The sequence below is a fragment of the Chiroxiphia lanceolata genome, chromosome 2, assembly GCF_009829145.1.
Source record: "Chiroxiphia lanceolata isolate bChiLan1 chromosome 2, bChiLan1.pri, whole genome shotgun sequence".
Lineage (NCBI taxonomy): Eukaryota > Metazoa > Chordata > Aves > Passeriformes > Pipridae > Chiroxiphia > Chiroxiphia lanceolata.
The window spans coordinates 356,583-380,383 of NC_045638.1; the positions used below are offsets into that span (position 1 = coordinate 356,583).

At 61.8% G+C, this 23,801-nt stretch overlaps 2 protein-coding genes across 6 annotated transcripts in view; one reads left to right on the top strand and one right to left on the bottom strand.

Annotated features, from left to right (window-relative positions):
• The window catches only part of NUP98 (nucleoporin 98 and 96 precursor), a 33,240-nt gene extending 27,979 nt beyond the window's left edge, over window positions 1–5,261 (bottom strand). For 3 of the 4 annotated variants that reach the window (XM_032680054.1, XM_032680053.1, XM_032680052.1), the window contains exons 1-5: window positions 5,126–5,261; window positions 2,620–2,723; window positions 2,130–2,231; window positions 1,770–1,946; window positions 979–1,118 (exon numbers count right to left, since the gene is read on the bottom strand). In XM_032680054.1, the coding sequence (XP_032535945.1) occupies window positions 979–1,118; window positions 1,770–1,946; window positions 2,130–2,231; window positions 2,620–2,692 (492 nt within the window). In that variant the 5' untranslated portion in view covers window positions 2,693–2,723; window positions 5,126–5,261. Of the gene's footprint in view, window positions 1–154; window positions 493–978; window positions 1,119–1,769; window positions 1,947–2,129; window positions 2,232–2,619; window positions 2,724–5,125 lie in introns of those variants that run through there. The other variant, XM_032680055.1, reaches the window with a different exon arrangement.
• Window positions 5,262–5,560: 299 nt separating this feature from the next.
• PGAP2 (post-GPI attachment to proteins 2) lies at window positions 5,561–22,926 on the top strand. Of its 2 annotated transcripts, none has more exons than XM_032680161.1 (6): window positions 5,561–5,685; window positions 7,832–8,006; window positions 9,103–9,355; window positions 11,960–12,066; window positions 20,817–20,925; window positions 21,486–22,926. In XM_032680161.1, the coding sequence occupies exons 2-6, from the start codon at window positions 7,842–7,844 to the stop codon at window positions 21,614–21,616; spliced, it is 765 nt and encodes a 254-aa protein (XP_032536052.1). In that variant the 5' UTR covers window positions 5,561–5,685; window positions 7,832–7,841; the 3' UTR covers window positions 21,617–22,926. The 2 variants fall into 2 exon arrangements, with proteins under 2 accessions (XP_032536052.1, XP_032536054.1); XM_032680163.1 differs by having other exon boundaries at window positions 5,563–5,685; window positions 11,960–12,054.
• Window positions 22,927–23,801: the final 875 nt, after the last annotated feature.

Here is a 23,801-nt window from a genome sequence, read left to right on the forward strand (position 1 = left end):
TGGATGGACTTTGAGATCCCTCCCAACCCAACCCAACCCAGTGTGTGACTCTGTTTTCTATTCCAGGTGTATCTGCACAGCTGAGGCCTCACCCAGGTGTGTTCAGTGACAATCAACAGTGGAATTTACCCCAGGAACACCCAAAACAACTCACAGCAATTCTGCTTTCGGTTTCACTGCAAAAGTAGCTTATCTCCATCTGTGACACCAGTCCTGGAGCTCTGCATGGATTTCACTGCCCCCTTTTTACCAGTGCTCTGAAGGCACACAGCAACAGCACTGCAACTGCCCAGCAAGGCCAGCCAGCAACAGCTCTGCCCCAGGCAGCAGAGCTCAGCCTTACAGCACCTCAGCCCCAAAACAAAGAGGGACAAGATCTGCACGAACAAATAACTGGGGAAAAAATCCCTGTTTCCAGCAGGCACCAGTTACCCCAGCTCCAGGAAGGCCTCTCTGCTGGGCCACCCTCCAGGTCCAACTGCCACAGAACTTCCCAGCAGTTACTGAATCCTGTCTTAAAGGGAACTCACCCAAAGGGGACAGGGCACCACTCCTCACATTCCAGGTCCCATTCCCAAAGCCAGGCTGGCTCTGGGAGAACTGCACTGATTCTGACCCATTCCAAGATGTCTTTTACCTTTATTTGCCATGGATCACCTGGAATTCTGTGGCACTTCCTGCGAAGGCTCAGCTCTAAGAGCTGCTTTACCCCTTCAGCATTAACACAGCTCTAAACCCAGCAAGTCTGGAATTTCACAGTGTCTGAGAAGTTTGTGAAGCTCAGGAGAAAAACAAACCTAGTTTATGGAGTTAATTACACCTCCTATTTCCACTCCAGCAGTTCCTCACCACTGCAGAACACTTGCATTTGAACTCCTCACCTTTTCACCTCAGTGGCCAGGACACCACATCAATACCTGCAGCATGTAATGCTCCCCACAGTGAACAGGCTGGATTGAGAAGAAAAGCAGAACTTACATTGAATTTAATAGTCGTGCCAGTGGGAGCAGCAGTGAAGCTGGTGGGGCCGAAGAGGGAGCCAGAGGTGCTCCCAAAGGGGTTGGAGGTGGTGTTGGTGGTCCCAAAGAGCCCCCCGCTGCTGGTGCTCGTACCAAAGTCTGAGGGAAACACAAACAAATTAGAACATCTCCATTAAAACAAACCAGAAGTTTAAAACTTAAACCCAATAATTTATTCAAATTATGAAATACTTTGAAAGTGGAAAAAAACATCTGGAAAAAACAATGTGACAGCAGAGCTGGAAACTGATTGTGCTGCTAATGCAGTTTTCTGCTGCAGAAGTGCCCCTAACTCAGCACCCCAGGAAACACCACAAAAACCACAGCAACCTTGTGCTCCTGACAAGCAGGAAGAAAATTACACAATCATTTTACAATAAAGACAATCAGTGAAGTTCCATTTCTCTTCTCAGAAGGCACTACAAGCAGCAGCTTTTGCTTTGTGGAATTACAGCAGAGTTTAAAGGCATTTTGTGCTGCAACTGCTCCACCACAGCAGGATAAAAACCCGAAATCAAACAGCTCCAGGACATGTTTCAGAATAGAAAGTTCCAGCCAAACACCTCTTGCAACTTATTTTGAAGTTCACAGCTGGAATCACAGCTCCAGATGCAGGAGCGTGTCAGGCTCGCCCTTGGCTGCTGTGGACACCAGGATGTCTCTGTACCCCTCAGGAGAAAACCCCCCAGCCCCACAGAACAGCCAGGTCCCTGTGCTCTCCCCCAGTGGGAGAGGGGCAGTGTCACTCACTCCCAAAGCCAGCTGGTTTGTTCTGAGCAAAGGCGTTGTTCTGGGACGAGAAGAGGCCTCCCCCGGTGCTGGTGGTTCCAAAGAGGCTGTTGGAGGTCCCCGTGGATGTCCCAAAGCCGAAGCCAGTGTTGGTGGAGGATGTGGCTGGCTGGCTGAAGGTCGTCGACCCAAACAAGCCTGAAGACAGAAAACACTGTGAAACACCCACACCCTCCTTCGCCTGGGGGTTCTGATGGGTTTTTGCGTTTTGGGGTTGGGAGGGTGTTTGACTGATCATGTTTTGTCGCTGGCTCCTCGTTTGGGTTTCTTGCCCTCGCCCCCCTCCAGGCCCTGTCCCACGCTGCCCACACCCCCCAGTACCTGGCTTTGTCTGGGTGCTCCCAAACAGGCCTCCCGTGTTGTTGTTGGAGCCGAAGGCCGACGTCCCGAAGGCCCCTCCGCTGGTCGTCCCAAAGCCGGCATCTGGAAGCAGAGCCAGGTGAGCCCTGCCCTCCCCTGCACTGCCACCTCCCCTCCAAACACCCTCAGGAGACACGGCTCTGCCTCCCCAGCCTTCCCAACAAACCCAGTCCTGACAGCTTCCATCCCAACAAGCCCCAGCGCCACAGCCCCCACTTGAGTTCTCCCTCTTTCTGGGAAAGGAAGTCTCGCAGCAGCCATGGAATCCTGCTGTCTCCCCACAGCAAAGGCTTGGGCTCCTGAGCCCCATCCAAGTGAGCTGGAGAGCTCGGCAGCTCCCTAATCCCACCCCTCAAGGGATCAGCCCCTCCACAGGACCCTCTGAGCTGCACTCCAGGGAAGAACAGCTCCCCAAAGAGCACCTTCGACTCAGCTGACACGTTTGACTTACTTTGCCCAAAAGTTGAAGTTGTCCCAAAGCCGGTGCTGCCTCCGAATGGAGTTCCAAAGGATTTGTTGAACATTTTCAGGATGGATCAGGTCTTCTCCCAAGACCTGAAAAGAAGAATTCAGGTTTTATTGAAAGCTTATCCTGTAAACTCCTTTTTCATCCCGCTCATGGCTGAGGGCAGCAATCCCACCGGGATCCTTCAGCCATGGAACCCATGGCAGTGTGTTTAGGGCACACTGAGCAATCCCAAACCCTGCCAGAACCCCGGGGGACAAGGACACCGACGTTCCAGTGACAGCACAGGTAAGGAGGTGGCACTAACACTGAGGTGCCACCCCTAATCACAGCTCTGCTTTCCACACTGTGCTCCCACAATGTTCCCAGGGCTTTCCACGACTGATTTTCCTGTTCAGTCCTATTTGGCAACTGCTTAAAACGTGACAAGTGGGAATGCACTGCAGAAGGATGACAGCAGCATGATGCACCTTCCCTCTGCTCCCCACTCCCCACAGCTTGCTGTTCCCAAGAGTTCTGCCCCATTCCCACAGGGCCCAGTTCCATTTCCAGCCCCCCAGTTCAGTGACAGCACATCCCTGGCTGCCCCTCTCCGACCTCTTCCCTGATCACAGACAAGAACAAACTCTGCTCCCAGTCCCTAAGTTTGTCAGCAAATCCAGCACTATCCTGACAGGGAGTGTGCAGTGTTTTCCCACAGTGCGGCCAATGCCTGCAGCTCCACCTCTGACAGTATTCCCAAAAAAATACCAGTACTGGGCAAAACAGTGCCATATTAACAATAAAAAATTCCCATATTTACCAAAAAAATCCCAGTATCCACCAAAGAAAAATGCCAGTATTCCCTTCAAAGCCCAGTTAACCCCTGGCAGGTGCAGCTGACACACAGCAGTGCAGAACTAGGAAGCTCAGCAATTCCCACACAGCCCATCCCAAGAACATTCCCAAAGCCCCTCTCAAGGCAGCACTGTCCCAACACCAACAACTGCAGCTAAAGCCAAACGTGCCCCTTTCCCTGTGCCCAGGTTTGGCAGCTCCCCAGTCCCAGCTCAGGAACCACACAGGCTGTGCCCAGCACAGCCTCCTGCAGGGAAAGCACTAAATCCATCTGCTCAGCCTTGGAATTACAAGGATTTGTTTCCCCAAACTCAACAGCACCTTCTGGGAACAGCCAAATGCAGAGTGGGAGCAGCTGCAGGCTCCCCCCATCCAGAACAACCAGAGACGAAACCAGCACCCCACACTTCCTGGTGGGATGGCTGAGGTGTCCTGGACAGGGCCAGGACTTGGAAAATCCTTGGGAGTCCCCTCCTGCTCAGGAGAGTCTGTGACTGTTCCACAAACAGTAACTGAGGGATGATTTCTGTAAACTCCAACTGCTCCTGGCAGCCTCCCCTCACAGTTTGGGGTGTTAAGAGTGTCCCCAGTCCCACAAGTAAGTCCTCACAGACTCCTTTGGGCACAGGAAGGGGAATTTCAGTAAAAGCCTGAAAAAGCTGCTCTGACAAACACTCAGAGCCCCCCAAGCCAAGAGCTGCTCCTGGGAGAGCACTGCAGCCCGAGTAACACTGCACCCACACTGAGCCCTCCTCACCCTCTCCCATGGGATTACTCGGGTTGGAAAAGCCCTCCCAGCCCATGGATCCCCCCTGTGCCCCATCCCCACCTTGTCCCCAGCCCAGAGCACTGAGTGCCACGGCCAGGCCTTCCTGGGACACCTCCAGGGCTGGGCACTCCAAACCTCCCCGGGCAGCCCCTGCCAAGGCCTCACCACCCTTTCCAGCAGGAAATTCCTCCTCCTGTCCCACCTGAGCCTCCCCTGGTACAGCCGAGGCCGTTCCCTCTCCTCCTGTCCCTTGTTCCCTGGGAGCACTCCCTGGTGGAGTCCCCACCCCTGGAGATGCCCAAGGAAGCCTGGCTGTGGCACTCAGTGCTCTGGACTCGGGGTTTTATAGAACTGTACCCCCGGCCGAGGAGGGACCCCCCACCCGAGGGGCTCCAATCAGAGTTTAACAGCAGCCCCAGCAGCCCCGCAGAGCCACCCGTGACGGGACCGCGGTCACCGCCGGGGCCCCAAGCGACAGCTCACGAACACGGCTTTAAACTACCACCCATTAGCGCAACTTCACACCGCAACTATTCGACGCGACTTTAACTCACAAACAACCACCACGGCTGTAAAGAACTCCCGCGGGGAGGGGGGGCTGCCGTGACCTCCCGACCCCGGGGACACCCCGGGCCGCTTCCCATACCCTGGAGAACACCCGGGACCCGCAAAGAGCCCCGGAAAGTCCCCGAGAGCGGGCGGGGGGCGGCTCCCCGGGGACCGCCGGGGCAGGGCAGCGGCTGCCCCCCGAGAGATCCCAGTCCCCTCACGGCCCTTGCCCTGCCCGCACAGCCTCCCTTCCCTCCTCCCCTCCCTCTCGGGGCCCGGCCGGTGTCCCGGCGCAAGAGGCGGGGCGGGGCGGTTCGTGGCGGCGCGGGGGCTCACCGCGGGTGCCGGTGCGGTGTCGGAGGAGCGGCGGTGCTGCGTGGGGCCGGGCCGGGCCGGGTCGGTCGGGGCCGGTCGGGCCGGGTCAGGCCCGCGGTGCCTCCGCCGCCTCCCCGGGCCGCAGCTGCGTCACAGCCCGCGCGCGCACTCCCGGCCACCCCCGCGCGCCACCCGGCCCCGCCTCCCCGCGCCGCCCATTGGCCGCCGCCCGGCGCTTCGGGCGCTGATTGGGCAGACGGGCCGGGCGGGGGTGTGGCCCGGGCCCGCGGAAGGGTCCAGAAGGGCCCGTGTGGCGGCGCCGCCCCGACATCCGGGGCGTTTGGAATGGGGGCGGGGCTTGCGCCGCGAGCGCCAATCGCGTGCCGCGACGCGAGGGGCGTGGTCGAGAAGCCTTAAAGGGGCCGTGGCCGTGACTGATGGGGGGGACTGGGGGGGGCGGGAAGGGGAGGAGGGAGAGGAGGAAGAACGGGAGGAGGGCAAAGGAAAGAGCAGGAACAGCAGCAGGAGGCGTGGTGGGGCTGCCGGGCCGGGGCATGGAGCAGCGCGGCGGGGGCTGAGCGGTGAGGAGGGGGCGGCTCTGAGGGGGTCTGTCAGTGTGGGACACTGGGGGTGTGGGGAGGGGTTTGACCTGGGGGGGCGTCTCGGGTGGGGTCACTTAGTGCGAGGCCCTGGGGTGTTTGGGGTCTCTGAGAAATGTGGGGTGCCCAGGGGGGTCTCAGGGGGTGTGGGGTGCCTGGCGTGGTTTTTGGGGGTCTCAGGGGCGTATGGGGTGCCCGGGGTGGTGTTTGGGGTTTAAGGGGTGTATGGGGTGCCCGGGGTGGTGTTTGGGGTTTAAGGGTTGTATGGGGTGCCCGGGGTGGTGTTTGGGGTTTAAGGGGTGTGTGGGGTGCCCAGGGTGGTGTTTGGGGTTTAAGGGGTGTATGGGGTGCCCGGGGTGGTGTTTGGGGTTTAAGGGGTGTGTGAGGTGCCCGGGGTGGTTTTGGGGGTCTCAGGGGTGTATGGGGTGCCCGGGGTGGTGTTTGGGGTTTAAGGGGTGTGTGGGGTGCAGCCCCTCTCCTGCAGAGCCGGTCGGGGCCGTCCAGCGTGAGACACAAAATATTTCTCTCTCATTTTCTCCCCTTTGGGAAAGACCCTCGCGGGTGTTGGAGGTGGATGTCCCCCTGGCACAGCGAGCTGTGTCCCCACGGCCGGGGGCGATGCAGGGCTTGGGGGGCTCCATCCCCGGACCATGGGTCAGGGCTGGGGGTCGCTGCTGGGATGGTCCTGGGGAGGGCACCCTGGGCTGGCCGGGGGTCCCCCTCCACCTGCGGCCCTTTGGGGCTTCCCTTTGCCTCCATCCTGCCAATAACCCCCCTCCCCTGCCCCCGGGGTGGGGCTGAGCTCGGCCTCCTGTGGCCCCTCGGTGCTGGGGGGTCCCTTCCCGGGGGTCTCTGTGCCGTGGGAGGGGGGTTGTGCTGCCCAGGGATTGTGTAAATCCGATTTGTCCCGGGCGGGGAGGGGGGATCGGCCCCGGCTGATCCCTGGGGCACAGTGGGGACCCCGGGGATGGGGGGGCTGCGGGGACCCCTGAGCTGGGGGGGCTGCCGGGCTCTGGAGGTGCCTGTCCTTCTGTGCCCGACCCCATGAGCAGTGGCCTTGTCGTGGGGGGGCTCGTGGTGCCCTGATCCTGCAGCTGCAGGGCTGTAGAAACATGGAATTTCCTGAGCTGGGAGGGATCCTCCAGGATCCTCCAGTCCAAACTTCACCCCTGCCCAGGACACCCCAACACTCCCCCCTGTCCCTCAGAGCGTTGCCCAAACCCTCCTGGAGCTCTGGCAGCCTTGGGGCCGTGCCCACTGCCCTGGGGAGCCTGGGCAGTGCCCACCACCCTCTGGGGGAAGAACCTTTCCCTGAGATCCCTCCCAACCCTCCCTGGCGCTGGATATGGACAGTGCTGTCCATGCAGGTGCCGGGAGCAGGGAAGTGCAGCAGGGTGAGGGTGGGCTGTGGCTGTTTGGGATGTGCTGGAGGAGCTGCAGCTCCCGGCAGTGGCCTCACAATGTCAGCTGTGCCCCGTGCCCCGAGCCAGGGAACGGTCTGGATGGATCCCGCGGGAAAGGGCTCACGTGTCCTTCAGCCAGATCAGTCTGGAGGGCTGCAGGGACATCCCACTGCCTGCAGGTCCCTCTGCCCCTGCTCCATCTTAGCTGTGAGTCTTGGGGTTCCTGTGTCCCCACAATGGGATTTTCTTTGGCTGCCCATCTGTGCTGCCCGTGCTGGGGCTGTGTGGGGTCAGCCAGGGTGTGAGGGGCTGATCTGTGTGTCCATCCCTGTTTGTGTGGGTCACCCAGGGTGTGAGGGGCAGATCTGTGTGTCCATCCCTGTTTGTGTGGGTCACCCAGAGTGTGAGGAGCTGATCTGTGTGTCCATCCCTGCCCTATTTGTGTGGGTCTCCCAGGATGTGAGGGGCTGATCTGTGTGTCCATCCCTGTTTGTGTGGGTCCCCCAGGGTGTGAAGGGCTCATCAGTGCGTCCATCCCTGCCTTGGGATATGTGAGGGGCTGATCCCTGTGTCCATCCGTGCCCTGGGCTGTGTGGGACTGGACAGAATCCCAGAGTCACTGAGGTTGGAAAAGCCCTCCCAGGCCGTGGAGGCCAATCCCCACATTGTCACCCAGAGCAGGAGGACAGAGAATCCCCATCAAGCGTTTGTTTGTTCGTTCTCAGGTTCCCCAAGATGCTGCAGGTCCCGCTGCCCCTGGACCGGGATGGGATCCTGTTCCGGCTGCGTTTCACCACTCTGGCCCTGGGCACCGTGTTCTGCCCCCTCTTTGGGTTCCTCTTCTGTGTGATCTGGTCCCTGCTCTTCCATTTCCGTGAGACGACTGCGACCCACTGCGGGGTGAGAGATTCCCATCAGAAAAACCCGGATTCCTCTGGGGCACCCGGAAGGGAGACAGAGCTCCTGTGTCCTCCTGGGCTTCCCTCTCCTCCTGGGCTCCTCCCTCTCCTTCCCTCCTCCTGGGCTGCTCTTCCCATCTCTGTCCTGGGCTCCCCCATCTCTCCCTCCCCTCCTGGGCTCCATTCCTCCTCCTGGGTTTTCCCACCAGCAATGTTGCAGAACCCAGAACAAGCCACTTTATTCCATTGTCCTTATGCTCCCTCGGGACTGGGCTTGCCTTTGTAATGGGACCAAGGGAAGTACAGGCTGGTCAGGTTGGTGTCTGTAGTGGGCACGTTGGTGATTGTGGTGATGAAAACGGTGGGGAAGCTGCAGGGAAGTCCATTGTCCTGTGGAAGGGCTGGTCCAGAACTGCTGCCCCCCAGATGTGCTGGAGTTCAGAGGAGTCACAGGCACGTGCCTGGGGAGGGATGGCCTGGAGTTCCAAATGGGATGAGGTTGGGTTCCTCCCCAGAGCTTTCGAGCTGCTGGATGAGCGGCTGGATCCGAGCTGGGAACCGAGGGCAGGAGTCACCTCACTCCAGCAGCAGAACTTTAGCAGGGCCTGTTGCAATAGGACAACGGGGAGTGGCTTCCCATGGAGACAGGGCAGGGTTAGATGACATATGGAGAAGGAATTCTTCCCTGTGAGGGTGGGGAGGCCCTGGCCCAGGTTGCCCAGAGAAGCCGTGGCTGCCCCTGGATCCCTGGAAGTGTCCAAGGCCAGGTTGGACGGGGCTTGGAGCAACCTGGGCTGGTGGAAGGTGTCCCTGCCCATGGCAGGGGGTGGAACTGGATGGGCTTTGAGGTCCCTCCAACCCAAACCTTCTGGAATTCTATGGAAGTTCAAAGGTGTAAAGCTGAGACCCCCTGAGAGGCCCCCCCAGCACCCGGGACTGTCCCAGGGGGACTGGGGCCCTCCTGGCCCTGCGGGGTGACGCTCCCTGGCTTCAGAAATAGGAATAAGCTTATTTAGGACTAAACCCAGGCAGTTTTAGCCCCTGGGAGAGCTGGTGCCCCCCGCCCGTGCGCCCCCCGAGCCGCTGTCTCCGCGCAGGTGCCCAACTACCTGCCGTCCATCAGCGCGGCCATCGGGGGCGAGACCCCCCAGCGCTACGTGTGGCGCCTGTGCATCGGCCTGCACTCGGCCCCCCGCTTCCTCGTGGCCGTGGCCTACTGGAACCACTACCAGAGCTGCCACTGCTCCCACCCCCGCTACCTGCGCCTGTGCCACTGCACCCTGCTGCTCAACCTGCTGGAGAACGTCGCCCTGCTCATCCTCACCTACGTGTCCTCCTCCGAGAACTATGGTACGTGTGGCGGCGCCCCGGGGGGCTGCTCTGCCTCGGGGGGGGCAGAAACCAGCCAGAACCCCCCAGGAATTCTGTCAGTGTTTGTAGGGGAGAGTGGTGTTCGGAACGGGCATGTGGCCGTGTGCTTCCTTCAGCTCGTGGCTGCTGAGAGCTGGAACTCAGCTCTGGTTTGGGATCGAGCCTGGATCAGACCTGGGCTCTTCAATGCCACCCATGTGCCGAGGCCCCGCTGCAGGGGCTGAGGGCAGGTGAGCAGAGCTGGGTTAGAGCTCATCCTGCTTCCCCTCTGTCCCCGCTGCTGGGACGGGCTTGGGATCAGAGCTGGCTCTGCTCCAGCTGCCTTGGAATACCCTCCCCCTGAACTTCTGGGTAAAATTTCGTAGAATCACAGAATCCCAGACAGGTCTGGCTTGGGAGGACCTTAAAGCTCATCTCATTCCATGGGCAGGGACACCTTCCACCAGCCCAGGTTGCTCCAAGGCCAGGCTGGACGGGGCTTGGACACTTCCAGGGATCCAGGGGCAGCCACAGCTTCTCTGGGCAACCTGAGCCAGGGCCTCCCCACCCTCCCAGCCAGGAATTCCTTCCCAATATCCCATCTAACCCTGCAGTCTGGCAGTGGGAAGTTATTCCCCCTTGCCCTGTTCCTCCATCCCTTGTCCCCAGTCCCTCTCCAGCTCTCCTGGAGCTCCTTTAGGCCCTGGAAGGGGCTCTCAGGCCTCCCTGGAGCCTTCTCTTCTCCAGGCTGGACAGCCCCAGCTCTCCCAGTCTGTCCTAGAGCAGAGGGGCTCCAGCCCTCTAAAATTTCCTGAAAACAGAATCAGAGTTTTTCAGGTTAAATCAATGTGCCAAACCTGGTCATGACGGGTGGGAAATGCTCTTTTCATACGTGGTCTCATAGGAAGGGACAATATCCAGCTACTGTCTTATCCCAAAGGGACAATATCCAGCTGCTGTTTCATCCCAAGGTCTGGGAGGCACCAGGAATTGAGTGGAGAGCACTGAAATGCAGGAGCCAGCAAGGTGGTGCTGTTGCAGTGGGAACAAATCCTGTGCTGGGATGTGTCAGCAGGAAAGCCCTGTGGGCTGTCCCTGCACAGCTGGATGGTGAGGATGGATATTGTGTCCAGCTGTAGGAGGGGCTGGAGAAGAGCTTTGGACAAGGGCCTGGAGGGACAGGACAAGGGGGAATGGCTTCCCATTGTCAGAGGGCAGGGATAGATGGGATACTGGGAGGGAATTGTTCCCTGTGAGGGTGGGGAGGCCCTGGCCCAGGTTGCCCAGAGAAGCTGTGGCTGCCCCTGGATCCCTGGAAGTGTCCCAGGTCAGGTTGGACGAGGCTTGGAGCAACCTGGGCTGGTGGAAGGTGTCCCTGCCCATGGCAGGGGTGGCACTGGATGATCTCTACGGTCCCTCCCAACCCAAACCAGTCTGGGATTCAGGGCTGTGGTGTTGTGAACAGAGTCCCAGGACCTTCCCCAGCCCTTGGGGAACTCCCTGTGCCCCACAATGAGTTATCCCATTCCCACCCTTCCTGCAGTGTCCCCCCATGGCAGGGTCTGCAGCCTGACCTGCCACTGGGGCTTCTCCCACTTGTCTGGGGTGGAGAGCTGCTCTTAGAAATGCAGGTGCTCCTTTGGGGTTTGGATAACCCCTCATGCCTGGGACAGCCACGTCTGCACCTCGTGCACAGCTCTGGGAGGGGGAGGCCAAGGTGTCCCTGGACAGAGCCACTCTGGGAGCTGAGCCTGACCCAGTTTCTCAGATCCTCAGCTCAGACTAATCCCAGGTTTGTGGGGAAAGTTCCAGCCCTGAGCTGCCTGCTGGGATGAAAAGGGGCTCAGGTTAATCCTCCCTGTGGGACATGGCTCAGATCTCACCTCTCACACCTCGTGTGCTTCCCTTCCCTTGGGATCAGGAGGGGAAACAGGGACAGTCATTCCTGGTGTTCTGCTGGTCAGGAACTCAGCCCGAGGTTCCTGGAGAAGGGGCTGGGAACCTCTTTGACACAGCAACACTTCTGTGAAAATCTCTCCCCTGAGGGGCAGGGGCTGCAGGTGGTTTGGGGCCTCGGGAGCTGCTCCAGCTGCATTTCCAGCCTGATCCTGTACCTGGGATGCATGAGGCATCCCCAGTGCTGGGGATGAGGCTGCTGGTGGTGTGAGTTGGCAGGTGGGTAATGCAGGAGGCCAGAGGATGCACTTCCCTGGGTTTTGGACTGGCCCAGTCTGTCCCCCCTGCCCTCTGTGCCTTGGTTTCTTCGTCCCTAAAACCAGTGGTGATGCTGAGCTGCTCCCGAGGGTCCCTGAGGTTACAGCCATGTGAGCACACAGACACCCTCCTGGCCCTTTGGGATAAGTGTTCCAGCAACCTGTGTCCCCTTCCAGGGGGCCACGAGGCACCACAGGCAGGTTATGTGGCTGTGCTGTGCCTGTCCCCTGCAAAGACCCCACTGGGGGCTCAGCATCACCTGGGCACTGGGGCTGCCAGCAGGACCACCTCCTGCCCAGAGCAGCCCCTCACCCTCCCAAATCCTGCCCCGTGTCCCCCTTGTGCTCTTGGCTCGGATTGAGCAGGAAAACTGTTGTCTTGTCGATCCAGCAATCCATGAAAATGCCTTCATTGTGTTCATCTCGTCGGCCCTGGGCCACATGCTGCTCACCTGCATCCTCTGGAGAATGACTAAGAAACACACAGTAAGTCCCGAGGTACAGACACTTTCCTTTCTTTTCTCTCTGCTGGGAGCTGGGAGTGGGGTCTGGTGCTGTGCTGGGAAGGGGCTCTGGTGCAGATCTGGGAGCTGGGAGGAGAATCTGGGCTGGCTGTGGGGGGCTTTGGCTGCCCTTGCTTGTGAAATGACCCTCAGCAGGTGCTAAAGGAGCCAACAGCAGCAGGTGAAACTGGGAAACAGTCTCCAAAATGTGTGGTTTACCACAGCAAGGTGGGGAGGAATCTTTTCATTTCCTATTTTGTGGTTTTATCATAGAATCACAGAATCCCAGAGTGGTTTAGGTTGGAAGGGACCTCAAAGCCCATCCAGTGCCACCCCTGCCATGGGCAGGGACACCTTCCACTAGCCCAGGTTGCTCCAAGCCCCGTCCAGCCTGGCCTTGGACACTTCCAGGGATCCAGGGGCAGCCACAGCTTCTCTGGGCAACCTGGGCCAGCCCCTCCCCACCCTCACAGGGAAGAATTTCTCCCCAGTATCTAAGTTTTCCTTTAAAGCTGATGTGGAAAACCACCATTAGCATCCCAGTGGGTCAGGGTTGCTGATCCCTTCTCCATGCCTGTTTCCAAGCTGACATTGCCTCCCCTGTGCTGGGAGTTTCTGGTCCTGCAAGCTGGGAGCAGCAGGCAGCAGGATTTGTTTTCCCTTTCCTCCTGGAATGGCTGTGTGGAGCAGGCTGGCTCTGGCTCTTGTCCTTGGAGAGGGGACTGGGGAGTGCAGGATGGGCTGGGTGGGCAGTGGGTCTGGTGGAAGATCCAGCCAGGGGCTCCTGGATCCAAGGCCTGGGTGCAGCTTCCGTGCTGTGCTGGTGTGTGACACGTGTGCTGAGCCGTGGGCACTGGCACAGCCATGGGCAGGGCTTCCAGGTTTGTCCTGGACTGTGAGCAGGGCAGGACATGCAGGTTTGTCCTGGACCCTGGGCAGGGCAGGACATCCTGGTTTGTCCTGGACTGTGAGCAGGGCAGGACACCCAGGTTTGTCCTGGACCCTGGGCAGGGCAGGACATCCACATTCATCCTGGACCCTGGACAGCACCTCCAGGTTTGAAGCTGTGTGGGAGCTGCTTCTGTGCCCACATGGCTCCTGCACCCTTGGCTTCCCCTGCAGCTCTGGGCTCCCTGGATCCCCCTGTCCTTTCCCCTCAGGATGTGTCTCTCCAGCAGATCCCAGTGCAGCCCTGGTGGTCCCCAGTGCTGACTGGGGAGGGTCCCCAGGGCTGTGTTGCCCCGGGAATGTGATCCTTTGCAGAGCAGAGCCCTTGGGAGCTGTGTGCCCAGATCCCAGGGCTTGAGCAAGCCTCTCCAAAGGGAGTGTGTGTGGGATGCAGGGGGTGCTGTGCTCGGGGCCTGCTCAGCCCCCTGTCCCAGCAGGATGAGCCCTGGGAGGGCTCTGCTCCGGCAGTCCCGGAGCTCCCACTCCATCCCTGTTTATCCTCCCTTCCACCAATTCACTGAGCCTGTCCCTGCGCTGCCTCACTCCAGAGTCCTGGAAAAGAAGCTTCCAGCAGTTGTTTGGCTGTAAGGTTCCCTAGGAAAGGGAGTGTTGGAGGTGCTGGGGTTCCCCTTGCTCACTGGGAAGTGATGTGGGAATATCAGGAGCTCACAGTCATTCCTTGGCAGCTTTCCCATGGCTTCCTTTATTTATGTCACTCTTTTTGGCCTCTTTATTTTTTGGAGAGACCTCCAAGGCCCTGGATCTCCTCCCCAGCACTGCCCTGCCCCTGCCTGGGCTGGATCATCTCCCCTGCCCTGGGCACGGGTGGGATACCCTGAATGCTGGGGTCAGCTTTGGGCTGGCTGCAAGGGAGACATTGAGGGGCTGGAGCATGTGCTGGGAAGGGGCTGGAGCAGCAGGAGGGGCTGAGGGAGCTGGGGGGGCTCAGCCTGGAGCAAAGGAGGCTCAGGGGGGACCTTCTGACTCTGCAACCCCCTGACAGGAGGGGGGAGCCGGGGGGGGTCAGGCTCTGCTGCCAGGGAACAAGGGACAGGAGGAGAGGGAACGGCCTCCAGCTGTGCCAGGGGAGGCTCAGGTTAGATATTGGGAAGGTTCTTTCCTGGATAGGGCTGTCCAGGCCTGGCACAGCTGCCCAGAGCACGGGTGGAGTCACACCCCTGCGGGGATTTAACAGCCTGTGGATGTGGCACTTGGGGACAGGGGTCAGTGGTGGCCTTGGCAGTGCTGGGGAATGGTTGGACTCAATGATCTCAAAGAGATTTTCCACCCTTGATGATTCTGTGATTCCACTACCTGAGGAGCAGAGGAATTTGCCCATCCCTGGGTGGAGGAACAGGGGACACAGTGACACCGTGACTGAATGTGCCACCCCCTGGCACAGTGCCACCCGAGGCATAGTGCCACCACCCGCCCTTCTCCTCCCACCCTGGAACTGCCCTGCTCGTGGAGGGGAGCTGCCCTTGGGGGGTGTGTCACCCCAAAGCTGGGTGTCTCCCCAAGGAGAGAGGAGCTCTTGGGGCCAGCCCTGCCCTGAGGCTGCCGGGAACAGTGTCCCTGTGCCAGCACAGGATGGAGCAGTGTCCCTGTGCTAGCCCCAGGATGGAGCAGTGTCCCTGTGCCAGCCCCAGAGTGGAGCAGTGTCCCTGTGCCAGCCCCAGAGTGGAGCAGTGTCCCTGTGCCTGCCCCAGAGTGGAGCAGTGTCCCTGTGCCAGCCCCAGGATGGAGCAGTGTCCCTGTGCCAGCCCCAGGATGGAGCAGTGTCCCTGTGCCTGCCCCAGAGTGGAGCAGTGTCCCTGTGCCAGCCCCAGGGTGGAGCAGTGTCCCTGTGCCAGCCCCGTGCAGGGCCACGGGATGGAGCTGTTGTCTGGGGCACGAGGGTGAAGGGGGAGCTCCGAGGAGGAGGAGGAAGGGGGAGGTGCTGTGGGGTGACACAGCTCCCACGCTGGATGTGTCAGGGTGAAGCACGTCCAGCGCTCTTGGTCAGGGGCACTTACTGTCACTCTGCAGATCTGCCCTGTCCCGTGACTGAGCTGGGCTCCTGCTGGGAATCACTCCCATGGATCCTCCAGCCCGAGCAGGCTCTCCTGGAGCTTGTCCCACTCGCTGTCTGGGTTCCTCGGGCTCCAAGCCCACGGCTGCTGGCCCCCAGTGGGCTTGGCCCAGCTCCTGTGACCCCCGTGGCTGCCTTGACTCGGCAGGGAGGGACAGCAGGGCCACAGGAGGTGCCACATCCTCCTCCCTGATCCGGGTGTCACCACCGGGCTCGGGGAGCAGGGACAGGCTGGGCAGTGCCAGCTGAGCTCCCTGGGCTGAGGATCGTGGGGCTGCTTTAGGCCAGGGCACAGGTGATCCCTCCGTGTGGGTCACAGCATCCTGGGGACGGATTCTGCCGCCGTTTGTGTCCCTTGTGGGGACTTTTTGTTCACCTTTGCTGCCCCCAGCCCCGGAGGGACAGGAGGGGACAGGGAGGGGACAGCTCCGGTCCTGCAGTGTCCTGTCCTTCAGCAGAGGAAGCCACTGAGAGTCCCCACGGACTCCAGGGCCAAACCTGGGACCGTGTCCAGGGCAAGCTCCATGTGAAGAGCTGGAAGGCTGGATCTGTGTGGAGGAGGGAGCAGGGGGTCCGTGTCCCTGCCAGCCCCGAGTCTGGCACTGCTTTTAACCCTGTCTGAGAGGGCGCAGCTCCCCAGGGCTGTCAGGGTTTCAGTGTGTGAGGGACAGGAATTGGCCGTGAGGAACAGGAATTTGTCTTGCAAAAGCTGCTCCTCCGTCGGGGCTCGTGTTGCAACTGCAGTTGTGCCAGGGCAGGAAGGGGGGAGGAACCGGCTCCTGATGGGGAAGTACCGGCGGCTTCCAGTTACAGGGGGCACATGGGGAGGGAGAGGAAAATACAGCTCTGCAGGAGGGGAGAAGAGAGAGAGCAGGAGAGAGGACGAGGGGAAGGGGCAGAGCAGAGGAGGGAGCTCCTGGGGAGAAGAGGAATGGAGCCTGGGAGCCTCCAGCTGTGGCTGATCACAGCCCCCTGTCCTTGGGGTCGGCTGTGATGTGGCAGTGCCCGCCCTGCCTGGCAGCTCTGCTGGTCCTGCCTGGCAGCTCTGCTGTTCCGGGCCAGCTGATCACCCTTAAACCCTCCTTCCCCCGGCCCTGCCGCCTGAGCAGGACAGCAGAGCAGAGCAGTTTCACTTCTTGTTTGCAGACACATTTCCTCCCCGGGCCAGGGCTGGTGGCACCAGTGCAGACACCGTGGGGTGTGTGGTGGCCACGGGGCTGGCTGGCTCATACCCAGCAGAGGAGGCCATGGAGCTGCTCCCAGGGCTGGAGTTCCTCTGCTCTGGAGCCAGGCTGGGAGAGCTGGGGGGGTTCACCTGGAGAAGAGAAGGATCCAGGGAGACCTGAGAGCCCCTTCCAGGGCCTAAAGGGGCTCCAGGAGAGCTGGAGAGGGACTGGGGACAAGGCCTGGAGGGACAGGACACAGGGAATGGCTTCCCAGTGCCAGAGGGCAGAGTTAGATGGCATATTGGGAAGGAATTCCTGGCTGGGAGGGTGGGGAGGCCCTGGCCCAGGTTGCCCAGAGAAGCTGTGGCTGCCCCTGGATCCCTGGAAGTGTCCCAGGACAAGCTGGACAGGGCTTGGAGCAACCTGGGCTGGTGGAAGGTGTCCCTGCCCATGGCAGGGGTGGCGCTGGATGGACTTTAAGTCCCTCCCAACCCAACCCAGTGTGTGGCCAGTGCAGCTGGGCCCTGCTGTGCCCCCTCCCCTTGCTCTGTCCCGCAGCATCCCGGGCTCCTCCTGCTCCCCATCCCGCAGGGCAGGCAGGCTGAGCCCAGTCCTGGGCTGCAGCTCTGGAACAGCCCTGCAGCTCTGGAACAGCCCTGCAGCTGTGCAGGGCAGGCTCTGGGCTCACACCCATGTCCCCCCAGCCCTCGGTGCCGGGGCAGGAGTGCGAGCAGGGCCCGCAGGCACCGCGGTGACCACACGTGGTCTCACCCCAGCCCCCGGAGCGCTGACACGGCTCAGAGCAGCCCTCTATAAATATCTGAGCTCTGCCACTGCACGCTCTGGCCTCGGGCTTCCTGCAGGCACCCAGAACCCTCTGGAGAGCGAGCTGCTGCCTTCTGAGTTAATGTCCCTTTGTCACCCCCGTCCCCGTCAGGAACTGGGGAGTGAACTCGGCAGGGTCCCTCTTCTTCCTCTGCAGAGGCCCTGGAGAATGGTGGCTCCCAGCAGCCACCCCTCCTCCTGTGGGATCAGGGCAGTGCCCCAGGCTGTCCCCCAGACTGAGTGGGTGCAACTGCTCTCCCCTCTCCCTCATTGTCCAGTCTCCTGCTCCTGACTCTCCTTTGTATTCCCTGGGGAATGTGCCTCAGCTCCCAGCTGGGCACTAAATAAAATTTCCCTGTGGTTTTCTGGGCCAGACACACGTCCAGCTATGAGAGCTGGGGGTGGTGAAAGCAGGGGGCTGGCAGGGGACGCGGGTGCCCTGGTCTGTCGTGCCAGGAGGAAATTGCGAAGCCAGGGTTGGCACTGCAGCTGTGCCAGCCCCAGACAGGGCACGGGGTGCCCTGGTGCCAGCTCAGCTTGGAGCACCCTTCCTCGGGGGTTTCTTATCCCTTTTTCCTCGCAGGCAGCTGGAGTGTGGAGGTGTGGGGCTCCTGCCAGGCTGCTTGGAGCTGCCAGCTCCTCTCCAGGGCACTGACCTGGGGGCTCCTGCCCTTACTCCTGCTGCAGGGCCCCGAGGTGTCCCCACAGGAGGGACCACCCCGGGCTCACCTCAGCACCCTGACCCTGCACCTCTGGGTGCCCTCTGTGCTCCCCCTCTCCCAGTCTGGGCCGAGGATTATCCTGTGGATAATTAGGTGTTAATCGCTAATGCTCAGCCCAGTGCCCGGGGGGTCACACCAGCAGGGTCCCCAGGGGCAGGAGGAGGGGCTGGGAGGTGGCACATGGTGAGACAGATGCCCACGGTGGGCAGAGGTTCCTCAGCAGCTGCTGGCTTGAAATGTGGCACCTCGGGGAAGGTCCCTGTAGGAGCTCGGGCAGGACACTGAGCACAGGGGGCCACGGGGGGATGTGGGAGCTGGAGTGTTACCACCTCCCAGCTGCAGGAGGAGGAGGAGGTGGGAGCAGGCCTTCCCACCCTTTGGGAAGTGTGGTGGGAGCTCCAGGAGCTGCTGGATGGAGAGGAGCTGCCCACTGCTCACTGGTGTGGGCTGGACCCGCTGCCCCGCTCACAGCTCAGGCAGCACCAGGAGCTGTCCCGGCTTCCCACGGCCCCACTTTGTGGGGATCCCCCCCTCTGGCCCCTCATGGGATATCCCCAGATGATGGTCCAGAGGAGGGTACCAAGATTAAAGGGATGGAGCCCCTCTGCTGCAAGGAAAGCCTGAGAAAACTGGGATTGTTCAGCCTGGAGAAGAGAGGCTTTGGGGTGACCTAATTGTGACCTTCCTCCAGTACCTGAAGGGAGCCCACAAGAAAGAGGGAGAGAGACTATTTCGAGGGGCCTGGAGGGACAGAACACAGGGAAATGGCCTTAAGCTGAAGGAGGGCAGGGCTAGATGGGATATTGGGAAGGAATTGTTCCCTGTGAGGGTGGGGAGGCCCTGGCCCAGGTTGCCCAGAGAAGCTGTGGCTGCCCCTGGATCCCTGGAAGTGTCCCAGGCCAGGTTGGACGGGGCTTGGAGCAACCTGGGCTGGTGGAAGGTGTCCCTGCCCATGGCAGGGGTGGCACTGGATGGGCTTTGAGGTCCCTCTCCACCCAAAATATTCCATGATCCCGGGAGGTTCAGCTGCCCCCAGGCTTTGGCTGCCAGGCCCCTGGAGCCCCGTGGGGGCTGTGGGGGTGCTGTGGGAGTGCTGTGGGGTGCAGCCCCGGGCAGGGCCTGTGCTGGGAGCTCTCAGCCGTTTGTGCTGCCGTGGGACCGGGGTGCAAACAGGGCTGTTTGTGAGCCACGTTTCCGGAGTGAAACCTGCCCTCAGCCCGGCTGCTCGGGGTGCAGCACCCCTGCCTGGCACTGCTGCCCGTCCCACCCCACACCCTCACTGGCCACAGTGTTCCAGGAGCCACTGGGACAGGACCTTCCTCCGTCCCAGCAGGAAGGACCTGCCGGGCCCCTCGGGGTGGAGGTGGCATCACCAGTGTGTCCCCACATGGGAGAGGGCCCGTCCTTCCTCTCTGGGTTTTCCTCCCGGGCTGAGCCCCCAGCACGCGTTCCGGGGGTGATGGAAACTCTGATGGGGCAATTTAAATTTTCCTTGCTCTCAGCACTCCCTCAAAATGGAATTTCTGTCTCACGTGAAGCGTCAGAGGAGGGGGAAATTCCCCTCCCACCCGTGACAGCCCTGACTGGCTGTGGCATCCCCGACCTGCTGTGTGGGGCTGAGACCCCCTTGCATTCCCCCTGTCCCAGGGCTCCCCTGCCTCCTCCGTGGGGTCCAGCTGTGGTTGCTGTGCTCCAGGGCTCCCTGCACACTCCAGGGCTGTGTGTTTCCTTAACTGTGACCCTCAGTGTCTTGGGAGAAAGAGGGGAAGGGGGGCTGGAGCCTGGGGCTCCCAGGGGCTTTGGGGGTGGTGGACAGTGGGTTGGGGGACAGTATTGTGGGGGACAGGCCTGGCCCCCGGGCTGCCCCCCTTGTGGAGGGCTGAACTCTGCTGGCACAGAAGCAGCAGGCTGGGGTGCTGGGGTGTGGGGTGCTGGGGTGTGGGGTTGTGGGGTGTGGGGTTGTGGGGTGTGGGGTGCTGGGGTGTGGGGTGCTGGCAGCATCCCCGTGCTCTGCCCCTGCCTGTCGGAGGCGGTGCCAGGGGGCAGGATGGGCCCCTCCAGTGCCAGGGCAGGTCGGGCAGCACCTCTGCCGCCCCAGCTGCCTCCCCTTCATGTGGTTTCCTCCTCCCTGGTGCAGTTGTGGGTGGGGGGGTGCAGCCCCCGCTGAATTCCGCCTGCCTGGGGAGCTGGGGCCACCTGCAGCCGCAGGGGCTGCCGGCGGGTAGAGCCGTTGGCAGGTCCTGGGGAGCCCCTCGGGCACCCCAGCACTGCTGGGGGCTCCTGCCCACGGGCACCCCACATCTGCTGGGGCCCCCATGGCTCCTCTTGTTCCATGATCCCCCCCTGTGCCGCAGGGCACAGCCCTGCCAAAGCCACAGGGCAGCCCTGGGCCTCGCTGGGGGGGACAGAGAGACCCCCCAGGACTGTGTGGGGCCAGGGCAGAGCTTCCCTGGGATGGGGATGGGGATGGAGATGGGAGTGGAGATGGGGATGGAGATGGGAGTGGAGATGGGAGTGGAGATGGGGATGGAGATGGGGATGGAGATGGGGATGGAGATGGGGATGGGGATGGAGATGGGAGTGGAGATGGGGATGGAGATGGGAGTGGAGATGGGAGTGGAGATGGGGATGGAGATGGGAGTGGAGATGGGGATGGAGATGGGAGTGGAGGTGGGGATGGAGATGGGAGTGGAGATGGGGATGGAGATGGGAGTGGAGATGGGGATGGAGATGGGAGTGGAGATGGGAGTGGAGATGGGGATGGAGATGGGAGTGGAGATGGGAGTGGAGATGGGAGTGGAGATGGGGATGGAGATGGGAGTGGAGATGGGGATGGAGATGGGGATGGAGATGGGAGTGGAGATGGGGATGGAGATGGGAGTGGAGATGGGGATGGGGATGGGAGTGGAGATGGGGATGGAGATGGGGGTGGCTGCTCTGGCATCTCCAAGGTGTGCAGGGCTGATGGTCCTGGCAGGGACAGGGCACTGACCCAGCTCTGGGTCTCTTCCAGGAGCGCAAGTCGTACAAGTGGAAGCAGCTGCTCTTCTTCTTCACCTTCATCACGTTCGCGTTCGCCGTGTGTGTGTATTTCCACCACAACTGGTACTGCGGCCCCGGAGGTGCGGGCATGGGCAGGGGGGCTGTGCAGGGAGGGGCTGGGGGATCACAGCATCACTGAGGCTGGAGAAGCCCTCCCAGCCCATGGATCCACCCTGTCCCCCAGCCCAGAGCACTGAGTGCCACGGCCAGGCCTTCCTGGGACACCTCCAGGGCTGGGCACTCCAAACCTCCCTGGGCAGCCCCTGCCAAAGTTTAATCACCCTTTCAGTAAAGAAGTTTGTCCTGATGTCCAAAAATTCAGTCACAGAATCAATTAGGTTGGAAAAGACCTCTGAGATCATCAGGTTCAACCTGTGACTGATCACCACCACATCGACTGGACCGTGGCACTAGTCCTCCTAATGACTCACACTTATTCCTGGTGTCCAGTGCCCTCCTAACGTGATGCCTCACTTTCCAAATCCCAACCGAGGGGGGCTCCTCTGGGAGGGCTGGTGTCTGCCTACCCTTCTCCTCCCGTGGGGCTCAAGCCCCCCAGCTGTGCCCTCCCGTCCCAGGGAGGTGCCCTCCAGACCCCCCAGCTGTGTGTTGCCCTCACCTGCTGTGTTCCCTCCTGCAGTGTACACCGTCTTCGCCTTCCTGGAGTACCTGGTTGTCCTCTCCAACATGGCCTTCCACATGACTGCCTTCTGGGACTTCGGCAACAAGGAGCTGGTGGTGAGCTCGCTGCTGGAGGACAAGCACTTCTAGCCGGCCCCACTGCTGGGGGCTACTCTTCCTGGGGGAGGCAGGGAGCCCCTTCCCTCTCCTGCCAGGGCAGGGTGTTTGCTGTGGAGCTGCTGCAAGGATCCTCCCGGGATCCTGGGCCCCCCAGGGATCCTCCCGGGCCCCCCGAGTGTCTGTGCGTGGTCCCTGGCTGTGCCTGCAGCCCTCGTACAGTGGAGCTGGGGGCTCTTCCCAGGGACCCCCTGCTCTGGCTCCCTGCCAGCTGTGGGAGGGCAGGACAGAGCAGGGACAGGGACCTGCTGCCTGTTTCTTTGGAGGATGCTCCAGGCAGAGCAGGATTCTGCTCCTGGCATCGGGGCGTAGGGGGCCGGCCCTGCCCTGCTTGGCCTGGGGGGTCTCGTGGTTCCTCCCCCAGGCTGGAGGTCCGGGGACAAGCCCTCAGAAAGGGCTGGTGGCCTTTTGGGCTGGCTCTGGGCATTGCTCTCCCATGGGACTGGGGCAGGATCCTGGCCCATCCGTGCCTGAGTTCCCGGGAGGGGAGCGGGGAGGTGCCGGCCTGTGCACGGACTGCAGGGAGTGGGGCAGGAGCACCCAGGGCATGACAGCTGTGGGAGCACCCACACTCTCCTTCCTGCCTTTCCCAGAAACCCCCCAGCAGCACAGGCTGCACCCAGGGGGTCTGTGCCCCAGTTCCAGCCCAGTTTGGGGAGGAAGGGCGGGGGGGCTGGTGCTGGAGGTCCCTGCTCCGATATCCACGTGGATTTCCCTGTGCTGTGGGGCTGGAGCTGGGAGCTGCTGGGGTCCAGCAGTGTCCCCTGTGTGTGAGCTCTGGCTGCAAGGGCACTGTGGGCACAGCAGGGTGGGAGCTGGGGACTGGCAGCATCCCCAGGCTCCTCCTGGCAGCACTGCTGGAAGTGGCACCTGGAGCTGATGTGTTTTTGGGGAGCTCTGCGCTTGTCAGGGCTCATCCCACCCCACACCCGGCCAGGAAGGACCGGCGTGGGTCCCTCCCTGCCCTTCCCCACCAAGAGTCCCCTGGGATGTCCCGGTGCTCATCCCTGCGCCCCCAGGGCTGGGCTGAGCCTCCTCCAGCAGGAGCTGTGGGGCCCCGGCTGAGCTGGGGCCAGGCTGGCTCTGGGTGCTGCCCTGTGTGCATCGTTGGTGTCCCCACCCATGGCCCCATCCATGGCCCATCCATGGCCCATCCATGGCCCCATCCATGGCCCATCCATGGGCCCACCCATGGCCCCCTCCGTGTCCCTGCATGCGTGTGACGCGCTGCCCCGTCAGCGCCGTGGCTTTGGGTGGAAATAAAGCACTGAGTATTTTTGTGAGCTCTCGGCAAACTCCACATCCACACTGCTCCCAGCGGCACGGCCAGCACGTCCCAGCCCGTCCCAGGACCCCAGGCCAGGGTGGGAGCTGGAGTGGGATGCAGGACATGGACCCTGGGAACTGGGACTGGGATGTGGGATGTGTATCCCAGATGTTGAAGCTGGGGTGTGGGATATAAATCCCTGGGGTTGGGGCTGGGATGTGGGATGTGGATCCCGGGTGTTGAAGCCGTGGATCACTGGGCCTGGGATGTGGATCCCGGGTGTTGAAGCTGGAATGCGAATCCTGGATGCAGGATGTGATCGCTGGGGTGTGGATTCCGGCCCCTGGCTGGGCTGGGGCTGGGATGTGGGACATGGCTCCGGGGTGCTGGATGACGCCAGGGAAGGCTCAGCCAGGCTGGGAGCCAGCCAGGATCGGGCTGGAGGTGTGGGACTCCCGGGCTGAGCCCACCCCGCAGCTGGCGGCCGCTCCCCGCCCAGCCCCGAGGGCCGCTGGCTTGGCTGCGGATCCTGCACATCCTATGGATGCTGCGGGTCCGGCACAGCCCCGGGGCGGGACCTGGAGCCAGGAGAGCTGGGATGGCACTGCCGGGGTCCGGTCCGGGAAGCTGCCGGGGGCTCGGTTCTCCCTGCCCCGGCCGGGGGGCCCTGCTGGGGCCCTGCCCTCGCTGGGGCCGCGCCGGGAGCAGCTGGGAGGGGACCGGCCATGAGCTCATCCCGCCGTGCCGGGGCAGGGCCATGTCCCGCTCTCGGCATCCCACGGTCCCCACCTCGTCCCAGCATCCGCTTCTGCCCTGGAACCCACCGGGGCGGCACCGCAGAGGGCAGGACACGGCCCTGGGGACACCCCGCAGTGGGAGCGGGACACGGCC